At 39.6% G+C, this 11,712-nt stretch overlaps 2 protein-coding genes across 2 annotated transcripts; both read left to right on the top strand.

Annotated features, from left to right (window-relative positions):
* Positions 1-1,289: 1,289 nt before the first annotated feature.
* LOC122913509 (olfactory receptor 51G1) lies at positions 1,290-2,249 on the top strand. Its single transcript, XM_044260213.1, has one exon. It carries the CDS (start codon positions 1,290-1,292, stop codon positions 2,247-2,249), a length of 960 nt encoding a protein of 319 aa, XP_044116148.1.
* A 7,324-nt stretch (positions 2,250-9,573) lies between these two features.
* On the top strand, positions 9,574-10,515 carry LOC122914125 (olfactory receptor 51G2). The gene has a single exon (XM_044260762.1). The coding sequence runs from the start codon at positions 9,574-9,576 to the stop codon at positions 10,513-10,515; it is 942 nt and encodes a 313-aa protein (XP_044116697.1).
* The last annotated feature ends 1,197 nt before the right edge of the window (positions 10,516-11,712 follow it).

Genomic DNA, 11,712 nt, shown 5'->3' with positions numbered 1-11,712 from the left:
ATCTTTCTCCAATCTATCAACATATTCTCTAACAATTAATGATAACCTCACCATTCTAAGTGCAATGCCTTTTTAGAAATTTTCATCCTTCTTTATCTTTTTTTAATAGGCATAGTGGTGACATTACTTTGGTGATAAAATACACTATTGTTTTCATTTTGTTTCCCTGATTGTCCATTCTTTGTCTCTTTCAGCTATTTTAAGCTTTTTTATGCATATGATAAACATTATACTAGTCACACTGTATTAATATACATATACCCCATTATAGTATGGCTTGCAATAAATGTAATTGAATAAAAGTTCTGAAGGCAGAAGTTAAATAGAGCCCAGTTCAGGTATTATAAAGACAGACCTATAACTGTGTGTCATATTGATCCAAACCCCAAATGCACAGCTTACTCTGAGAGCCTTAAGATTTAGTTTCCTCATTATAAGCTAAAATTAGAGGCTTTCCTGACCATTTTAGGTTTCTTTTTATTATTTCTGTTTCAGATATGATGCATACCTCCTCTGCACCCTCATCTCTACATCTAACACCAGCTTGACAGCCCTGATGTTGGAAACTCACAACTCTTGTGATATCTCCCCAAACAAAGCCCCAGTGTATCCTTTCCTAGAATTATTTGTTTTCTGAAGATCCTGTTTCTTCTCAGACATTTCTCAGTACCAGACTTCAGATTTGTGCAACACATTTTTCATCCTTAGTCACTGAAGGTTATGCAGATTCAGGAAAGGCATCACTGTGGCCACAAGTTATAAGCTCAAAGAGTTCAGTGACCATTTACTCAATGCTTCCTCTGCATTCCCCTGCAGACTAAACATTGTGGAATAAAGCACAATCCCCAGCCAAATTAAAGATACATTTAAAGACATATGATAGGCACTTGATCCTAGTACCCAATTATGCAAAAGCATGTGTAGTACTAATTCCCTGTATATATGATACAGATTCTGAATTCTTTAGTTGATTAAACTGGATTTTTCTCAGGGAGGAGCATATGAAAAAGGTGCCATCTGAGGTGACCTCATTAAACCACTGAGAGTCCAACATGGGCAGACAAACCACCATAAGGCTAAATCCTGGGGCATCCATACACTACAGAAGTCCCCATCCTAGACCCTCCAGAAAATGCTAATAGATCAAGTCCCCCAGTTCTTTCTCATTTCATCTGCAGACACTCTCTCTCACTGGTCCCAGGACACTTTGGTGAGTGAGAATTCAGTTCTATTACTCTCCAGAAATCCCATTCTTGACTGGAGGTTGGTGAATCCAAGACTGTAAAGCCATGACAATCTCTTATAATAGCAGCCTCCAAAAAGCCACTTTCTTTCTGACGGGCTTTCAAGGTCTGGAAGATCTCCATGGCTGGATCTCTATTCCCTTCTGCTTCATCTACTTGACAGTTATTGTAGGAAACCTTACCATCCTCCACGTCATCCGTACTGATGTCACCCTCCATGAACCTATGTACTATTTCTTGGCCATGCTGGCCCTGACAGACTTGGGCCTTTGTCTATCTACACTGCCCACCGTGTTGGGCATCTTCTGGTTTGATGCCAGAGAGATTGGCATCCCCGCCTGCTTCACTCAGCTCTTCTTCATCCACACCTTGTCTCTGGTAGAGTCTTCAGTTCTACTGTCCATGTCCCTTGACCGCTATGTGGCCATCTGCAACCCACTGCGCTACTCCACTGTCCTGACACCCGCACGTATTGTCAAGATGGGGCTGAGCTCAATGCTTAGAAGTGCCCTCCTCATCCTGCCCCTGCCATTCCTCCTTAAACGCTTCCAGTACTGCCACTCCCATGTGCTGGCCCATGCCTATTGTCTGCACCTAGAGATCATGAAGCTGGCCTGCTCTAGCATCATTGTCAATCACATATATGGGCTCTTTGTTGTGGCCTGCACTGTTGGCGTGGATTCATTGCTCATCTTCCTCTCCTATGCCCTCATCCTCCGCACTGTGCTAAGCATTGCCTCCCGCCAGGAGCGACTTCGAGCCCTCAACACTTGTGTCTCCCACATCTGTGCTGTGCTGCTCTTCTACATTCCCATGATTGGCTTGTCTCTTGTGCACCGCTTTGGTGAACATTTGCCCCGTATTGTACACCTCCTCATGTCTTATGTGTATCTACTGGTACCACCTCTCATGAACCCCATTGTTTATAGTATCAAGACCAAGCAAATCCGCATCCGCATTGCTAAGAAGTTTGAATTTGTAAAAGCTTTTAGGGGTTTTCGATAAGATGGGTTAAGATGAAGGGTGGGAGTTCAGGGCATCAAGTCTATTGAAATTTTTAGTTTTCAGTGAATCAATAGCAGATTACCTCCTCAAGTAGCTTCTAGAAACTTCCTGGTGATTCCAGCTTGTTCCTCAGCTGCTTTTCAGAAAGCCAACAGTAACTCCCTGGAAAATTTCATCAGTCTTCCTGGAAAATTTCATCAGTCTTCCACCAAGTGGTTCTCCACCGATCAGCTTTAGCCTAATTGTGAACCAGCTTTGGCTCAGAAACATAGGAAACTCTCTGTCATTCAATGAACTTCACTTACATTCTCTCCATCAACAACCAAATGCTAGCCATGGGGCTGGTTCTTCCCCTGAAAACTTGTTTCTTCCTTGGAGACTCTCCCTCAGCCCTAAAGTACCCTTCATGATTCTTTTTTTCCCACTCTTAGTTGATTCCGTTACTATAATCTCTTGTTAATAAATAAATTAAACTTTTCTGTTAAATTCCTGTGTGGTTTCTTTCTTCTGATTGGACCCTAACTAACACACCACTCAAAGTAAGTTCTTTGTTTTATCAGCTCTACTCCCCATTTTGATCTAGTATCTTAAAGGAACCAGTTAGCATCTAGGAACTGTGACTTGCCAGATGGATCCGATTTCTGTGTGAAACTCAAAGTATCTTGTCTCAGATTCATCTCCTCTATGCCTCAGCCAACTGAAGTTGAAGATTTCTTCCAGAATCTTCCAGAGTCTTTGTACCACCCTTAGACTCATATCTATTGAAGAATTCTTACAAAACTAAGTTTCAGAAGGCAGGAATAGAGCAATTAAAACCAAAGTTGATTAAAAAAAAGTAATAATAATAACATCTTATGTTGATGCCTGGATGTACATTCAAAATTTTTTCAGAGGATTTGAGAACATTCTTTAATATGTATACATTTTAACCTTCAAAATAAGTAGAATAGCCTGTATTTCCTTCCCCACCTCCATCTTTTTTACTGATTAGCTGGGAAATAACAATAAAAAATAATAATTACAATTGTAGTAATAGCATCTAACAATTATTGAGCATCTACTATATACTACAGAATGTCTCGAGTGCTTGCATGCAATATCCAATTTGACTGTCCTTTGAAAATTAAGATGGCAGAGTCAAAATTTTAAAATAAGATTTTTCAGTTAAAAAAACTACTACAGGAAGGTATTCTCCAGGTAGCAGCTAAGTGACTGCTATATCCTGATTTTTTACTTATTGAGACATCAAAATTATGAATTTTCTGCTATGTAGAACTATAACCTATGATCCAGATCGAGAATTGGCATGTTTATTTCTGAAGAATGTCCTCCCAGACACTTAAGTAGGGTAGAAAAGACCTCAGTAGGAGTTAAAAAGGTATGCCTTATAAAAACTTCAAGAATGTTAGTGGAAAAGCATGCCTATAAGACATATTTTAAGTGGTCATGGCATTTACCTACTTCACTACAACAGTAACAATTTGTTAAAATTTTAATTTTTCAAACTATTTTTATTCAGTGCTATCTTAACATTTAAGATAGACAATTTCCTTTTAATTCTCATATAATCCCTTTAGATTGGAGGTTCAATGAGGTCAGTTACTATAGCCAATATCATATATAATAAATGGAAAACTCAAAAACCACATTCAGGTCTGTCAGATCTCAAAACCTAAACTTTTGGCATTATGCTGTTGAAAGTTTATGGACTCTAGTTTTCCCACATATGCTAACATTTCAGATGAATGGACATCTATTTGCCTCAGTAGAGACAAAGGGGAAAAAAGGATGTGAAATAGTATGGCATGTTCCTGGGAACTATACATAGTGGGCATTCTGTAATTATAGATGGGAAACAACTTTACTCATACAACTAGGATGCACAGGAGGAGAAATATTGCTTATTTTCTTTCTTTCTTTCTTTTTTAAGATTTTATTTGTTTATTTGACAGACAGAGATCACAAGTAGGCAGAGAGGCAGGCAGAGAGAGAGGGGGAAGCAGGCTCCCTGCTGAGCAGAGAGCCCGATGCGGGGCTCGATCCCAGGACCCTGGGATCATGACCTGAGCTGAAGGTAGGGGATTTACCCCACTAAGCCACCCAGGTGTCCTACTTTTTTTTTTTTTTTTCTAAATCATCTGTCTTCTTCATAAACATCTGCCAACTAAATACATGGAAAAGTTGTAATAACAAGAATTTTAAAACCATGCTGAAATTAAAAACAAACAGACAAAAAACAAGATGAATTTTTGCATCAGTTTGTCTTAGTTCCATTCAGTAATAGTCTCTTTAGGTCCCTTTAGTATCTCGCAGTGGTATCTCCTCCAGGCAGCATCTTTATGTACAAGGTATTCCCTTATATTCTGCCTATATCTTGTTTCTTTTCCCTGCTCTTTCTGGGCTTGGACATATGGACCCTTTTGAGGGGGGAGTCTCTTCCCACATCATATCCCATTTTTCCCTCAAAGAAGCTGAGTAGCTAAGACTTAAAGAAGGCAGGATATCTTCCCTGTAGTACGATCAAATTCTATGCTCCTTCTAATCAAAGCTGTTCAAAGACTAAATCAGTACCCCCCCAATAACATCTGAGACTCAAACCTACTTTCTGCCAAAACATATTGAACACAAATTTTTTTTTCTCAGTACTTGGACTCAAATAAATATTGCTTCTGTGTTTTAATGGAGGGGGGAGTTATTTCTGTTATCAAATATTTGTTAAATGGGTGAAGAAAAAGACTGGATGATAAGATACATGTTATGTATACATATACATATTATGGGATGAATTGTGCCCCCCATTCATATGTTGAAATCCCAGCCCTCAATACCTCAGAATGTAACTGTATTTGGATGTAAGGTCTTTTGGAAGCTATTAAGTCAAACTCAGGCTTTCAGAGTTGGTCCTAAGCCAGTATGACTCATGTCCTTTATAAGAAGAGCAAGAGACATAAAAGATATTCATACACAGAAGAAAGGCCATGTGAGAACACAGAGAGAAGATGGCCATTTGCACTCCAGGGAGAGGGGCCTGGAAGAAACCAAACTGTCAACACCTTGATGCTGGACTTTATTGGCCTCAAGAACCATGAGAAAATAAATTTCTATTGTTAAGCCAACTAGTCTGTGGTATTTTGTTATGTTATGGTGGTCCTAGCAAACTAACAAGAGGTAACTGTGTTTTGAAATGAATTCCAGGTAAAAGGTGAAGATGTATTTTTAATTATAGAGGGAATAAAAAACTCTGGAATCAGAGTTGAAAACAAATCATAAGGACAAGGATATATGAAAAATCTTAGACTTTTGTGGTTGTCACTAATGTTAGTTTTTGATTCTGAATTATAGGGATAAGGCCCAGATATCTGCATTTTAACAATCATTACATGTGATTCTGATCCTGATTATCTGGGGACTCTGATTTGAGAAATATTGCTTCACAACACTCAAGTGTGTCTACAATTTGCTTGACCAAAAATTAATGGAATGTGGCCACAAGAGGAATCCCAGAACATTCTAAGGGGAACAATCAGGCCAATTAATTGGAATAACCTCTTATGGTTAGTGAGGGGATCTAGATAATTCTTAATATTTATACTTTATATTCCCAAATTAGATTCAAGTAGCTGGACACTATGGTGAGTAATGAAAACACTGAAACAGCCTCCACGCCTCCCTCCAAAATGTCTTGCCTGTCAGCTTTCAAAGTCTAAAAAATGGATGATTAATTCCTCATATCCCTATATTGACATATAAAACTCCCTGGTTTAGCTATCCTTTGCAGGGGCTCATGTTGCCTAGAAGGCTATAAGAATGAATTTGTTTCTCCAATTCGCTCCTGTATGTCTAGAAACATTGGGGCTGAGTTCTGTGTCTGTGTGGGTCAGAGACAGGAAGAGAAAATGGAGTCTCTCAATGTAGGCAAGAGTCAGGAATATATACTTATATTCATACACACACACACACACACACACATATAGGATTATAGGATTATTTGGGCACCAAAACTCAAAGCTATAACAATATATCCAGGAACTTGGTATGATTCTTTTCTTCTCCTTTAGTGATGGAGGAAGCACTGAATTAAAAATGCCTTTTTAAAGTTACATAAGGTTATGTATATCCACAATACACATTGTCACAGCTGATGTGCATTAACTATAGAGTTATGATATATCATATATAAAACACTAACACTAACACCCATTCTGCATCCCCGAAGTTATGGAGTTGTTCAAAATCTCATGAGATCTTTAAAAAGTAGCTACACTGTGTGACATCTTCTGGGCTTTTCATGTAGATATCTCGTAAGACTCTTCTCTTCTCTTTCCCTTATTCCCAGAGTATAAGATAATGAGGTCCAGGGAGCCAGTCCTAATAGGGAATTCATTAAAGATTCCTGAAAGAATCTTAATGGGGACCTCAGACAATTTCATAAAAATCAGAGAATTCAAAGCCCACCCTCCAGTGTCTCCACATGCCCAAGAGCCTGTAGCATTAGCATTTCTTCTCCCCTGTTGCAAGACCCAGAGGCTCTAGACCTAGCTTTGGTATGTGAGACAAATTTGTAGAGCCAAGAGGAGGTCCCAGAAAGCTCAGCCTGAGTTCTGGAGAAGAAAGGGAGAGAAGGACCTTTGAGGCACAAGAAAGGCTATAGAGGGTCCTGTGGAAGGTGGTAACTACTGCAGTCAGATCTTGCTCACCAAACCTTGGTCTGGTCTTAACACTAGCTTAGTAAAGATACAACAGCTTTCTCGCACTCATTCACTTCCTTTGTTTCCTGCCCAGAAGCAGAATGATCATCTGAAAGAAAAGCTTGTCTATGACATGAAAGGACATTTTCTTGGGTGACCATGGAGTCCGAGTGATAGAATTGGAAGCAGCCATTGAACTTGCCCAAAACCCCTAGGAAGTATTCTCCAAGAATAACTGAGAGCTGGCCATTTGCTAAATTTCCAACTCCCTTCTACTCTAGACAGCTGCTTTTTCAACTGGTCAGGAACAATAAAATCCTCACCAAATCTGATAATTGAAACTCTGAAGACCTTTACTTAAGAAGCCCTTAGAACAGTTACCTCACTAAGATCTCCCCAGACAACAAGCTAAAGGTGATCTTTCCCAGGCAGATACCTCCTGCTTCACTACTCCTGATTTTCTCTTATGTCCAGGTCTCTTCCTTCAACTTCCTTTCTGATCCCTATTATTTTTAAAATGTTACTCACAAACTCTGATTCCAAAAAGAGTCCATCTTGAGCTAAAAGAAGGTGGGGCACAAAGACTATTTCTATTATTTGTCATTCAATCTTCACCCATTTCAGGCTGTCTCAGCTTAAAAGCTGCCCAGAATGCTCCTTGGAACTCCAGAGATTTAAGTTTGAATTCCAGCTCTGTCAGTGATTGATGGTATGACTTAATATACATCATCAAATTCTACAAGCCTCTCCTCATTTGCAAATCAAGGTAATAATATTAACTTGCAAGATTTTTCTTGCAATGTTATTTCTTTTGCAATGCTTCTAACACAGCATCTGGCAAACAGTAGATGTGCATCAGGTATTATAAATAAACTTTTATATTATTAAACAATGTATATTCTTTCTTTACTACCTTTTTTGTTTTCATGTCAAAAGATTTCCTGCCTTGAGTTTTATGACTTATGTTGTTAACCACCATGTAGCTTGCCTGTCATATGACAGGTAAGTTTATCACAGCTCTTCTGAATTCACTTTGATGAAGGAGGTGGTGATCACTGACCATGGCAGAAGTAGAAGCTGAGGAACAACACACAAGAGCCAATCTGACCTTCAAGTGGACAGTGAGTTAATGACACTGGCAACTAATTTCACTGTTATTTGGAGTGAGGAAGAAAATGTCTACATATATATTTGCATGTATGTCTCTAGTAAGTTTATTATTAACTTAGCTAAACAGCCAGAACATTTTTGGAGGTCTATTAAGCCCCTAACCTTGTGCTCGCTGCTTCTAGTTGACAGTGAATTGTCCTCTATGCAGGAAGAAAGTGTAATGGTTGTTGAGATCCAGGAATCTAGAGAAAAATCAGTTGAAACCTCATTTTGGCCATTTATTATACTTTGATCTTAGAAATATTAATTTTCTCTAATTCTGTTTCTTCATCTATAATATGGTATTATTAGTAGAATTTTATTCACAAGATTTTTTAAAGCAATAAAATATACACCAAGTTAATAACAGCTAACTAAATAATTTAACTTTCATTCATGCATTTAAAAAAAATCCTGAGTGCCTAAGCACTGTCTTTACAAAAATAAACAAAGCAAAGCCCCTCCCCTTTTGAATCTCACATTCTAGTGGTGTTAGGAATTGGAAGTGGGCAGATGACTGCTCTGAAACTCAGGAGGCTTAAACTGGCATAAGACCTCTTCCCAGTAACTATACTCTCATGAACCTTCATTTCCTAACCTAGAGAATATGTCCTACCAGCATTATTGCCCTCTATTCTGTGGACTCTCATGGACTCTGTCTTGCAATTGGGGGTGTAGTCATGGTTGATGTTTCAGTCTTTTCCCCCACCTAGGTTCATAGCAGTTGAATTCTAGATCTCTAGGGAATGTAGGTTACTGACTAATAGGAGAATCAGAGCTTTGATATGCTACTTCAGCAGTCAAGAATCACTTTACAGACAGCCATTCATTCACTCTCCAGTCCTAACTGCAATTATGTGAGCTGAGTAGCACATATGAGCCGTCTAGATCAAGCTAGGCTTCCATATGAGATGAGATGAGAAGATGAGTGAAGGACTCATCTGTGTTTACACTTAGCAATTGCACATAGCTGATGAAGTCAAGCAGAAGTAGAAAAGAAAGAAAGAAAGAAAAGAGGAAGGAAAGGAAGGAAGAGAAGAGAAGGCATAGAGGGGGAGGGAGGGAGTAAGGAAGGAAAGAGATAAAAGAATAGCAAAGGAAGTAAAGTAAGAGAAGGGAAGTGAAGAGAAGTTGAAAGAAATTTTGGAACATTATTGATAGTTCTAGTGGATAAGAGGAAGGTGAGAAGTGTTTAAAGATCTTCTCAAAAGGCAAAGTTAGGTATAACCAACAAGAATAAGGAAGAGTGTCAGATATCTTAGCTTGGAGGAGAAAAAAAGAAAAAAAAATTCTAAAACAATGTTTAAAGGGAATAAGGGGCCAGAAAGAAATGACCTCTGGAAGAGCTGTATAGTTCTAGTCCTAGTTGATTCTAATGTTTTGTTTGGTTTGTTTTCAAATTTCTTCCCAGAGACAATCCCTAGCCTTTTATGAATTCATTTCAAGAATTTGGAGGGAATCCAATTTTCCTCTTCCCTCCACGCACAATGACTGTGGGATCCCTGGAAAGCAACCGCAACATTTCCTCCACCTTTCTGCTGAGTGGCATTCCTGGGTTGGAGCACATGCACATCTGGATCTCCATCCCATTGTGCCTTATATACCTGGTTTCCATCTTGGGGAACTGTACAATCCTTTTTATCATTAAAACAGAGCCCTCACTCCATGAACCTATGTACCTTTTCTTGTCCATGTTGGCTCTGACTGACCTGGGTTTGTCTCTTTGCACCCTCCCTACAGTACTAGGCATCTTTTGGATTGGGGCACGAGATATTGGTCATGATGCCTGTTTTGCTCAGCTCTTTTTCATTCACTGCTTGTCCTTCCTGGAGTCTTCTGTGCTACTCTCCATGGCCTTTGACCGTTTTGTGGCCATTTGTCTCCCCTTGCACTATGTTTCCATTCTCACCAACACGGTCATTGGCAGGATTGGTCTGGTTTCCCTGGGCCGCAGTGTAGCACTCATTTTCCCATTGCCTTTTATGCTCAAAAGATTCCCTTATTGTGGGTCTCCGGTTCTCTCACATTCCTATTGCCTCCACCAGGAAGTTATGAAATTGGCCTGTGCAGACATCAAAGCCAATAGCATCTATGGCATGTTTGTCATTGTTTCGACAGTAGGTATAGACTCACTGCTCATTCTCTTCTCCTATGCCCTGATCTTGCGTACTGTGCTGTCTATTGCATCCAAAGCTGAGAGATTCAAAGCTCTTAACACCTGTGTTTCCCACATATGTGCTGTACTTCTCTTCTACACTCCCATGATTGGCTTGTCTGTCATCCACCGCTTTGGAAAGCAGGCACCTCATCTGGTCCAGGTGATCATGGGCTTTGTGTACCTCCTATTCCCTCCCCTGATGAACCCCATTGTCTACAGTGTGAAGACCAAACAGATTCGAGATCGCATAACCCATGCCTTTTGTTGCTAGTTGGGTCTAGTCTGAGAAGCACTAATTCCTTAAGTGTAGCCTTACTCCTTCATCTTTTATAATATCCAATGTGCATATAATGGAGGAGACAATTATTTATTTACTTAACAAATACATGAAGGAATGATCAGAAGTCACAGCTCTTGCAGAATTATCTTTGCCCTGATTGGTGGGAAGCACAATGCAGTATGACATGGCAGATTGTATTTTTCCAAAAATGTCCAATGAGGTAATTCTAATCCTACATTTTCCTCCAGAAACTTGTTGCTTCCCCATCAAGAGATGGAGTCCATTTTTTCTCTCCTTGTAACTGTGTAGGACTTGGTAATTGCCTCAATGAATTGAATGTTTAGGAACTGATCTTGTAGGACTACTGAGGCTAGGTCACAAAAGGTGATATGTTTTAGACGGGAATATGCCTCCCCTACACTTTCTCTCTCCCTCCTTTTCTATCTTTATTTCTATTTCCATCTATATCTCTATCTCACTCAATGCTTTTTTTTAAATTAATTTATTTATTTTCAGAAAAACAGTATTCATTATTTTTTCACCACACCCGTGCTCCATGCAATCCCACCACCTGGTACCCCAACCTCCCACCCCCCAGCCACTTCAAACCCCTCAGATTGTTTTTCAGAGTCCATAGTCTCTCATGATTCACCTCCCCTTCCAATTTACCCCAACTCCCTTCTCCTCTCTAACACCCCTTGTCCTCCATGATATTTGTTATGCTCCACAAATAAGTGAAACCATATGATAATTGACTCTCTCTGCTTGATTTATTTCACTCAGCATAATCTCTTCCAGTCCCGTCCATGTTGCTACAAAAGTTGAGTATTCATTCTTTCTGATGGAGGCATAATACTCCATCGTGTATATGGACCACATCTTCCTTAACTATTCGTCCGTTGAAGGGCATCTTGGTTCTTTCCATAGTTTGGCGACCGTGGCCATTGCTGCTATAAACATTGGGGTACAGATGGCCCTTCTTTTCACGACATCTGTATCTTTGGGGTAAATACCCAGTAGTGCAATTGCAGGGTCATAGGGAAGCTCTATTTTTAATGCTTGTTTTCTGAACAAAGCCAGCGAATACCATACCAAGAGGATGCTGAGACAACAGGGAGAAGCCACAGGTAGATGTCCCAGCCAATAGACCAAGCTAAGGTCTCAGGCTTAGTTGGATCATTATCATCA

The sequence above is a fragment of the Neovison vison genome, chromosome 7 (genome assembly GCF_020171115.1).
Source record: "Neovison vison isolate M4711 chromosome 7, ASM_NN_V1, whole genome shotgun sequence".
NCBI lineage: Eukaryota > Metazoa > Chordata > Mammalia > Carnivora > Mustelidae > Neogale > Neogale vison.
Note: the sequence above shows the minus strand (reverse complement) of the source record. Positions and strands in the feature narration are given on the sequence as shown.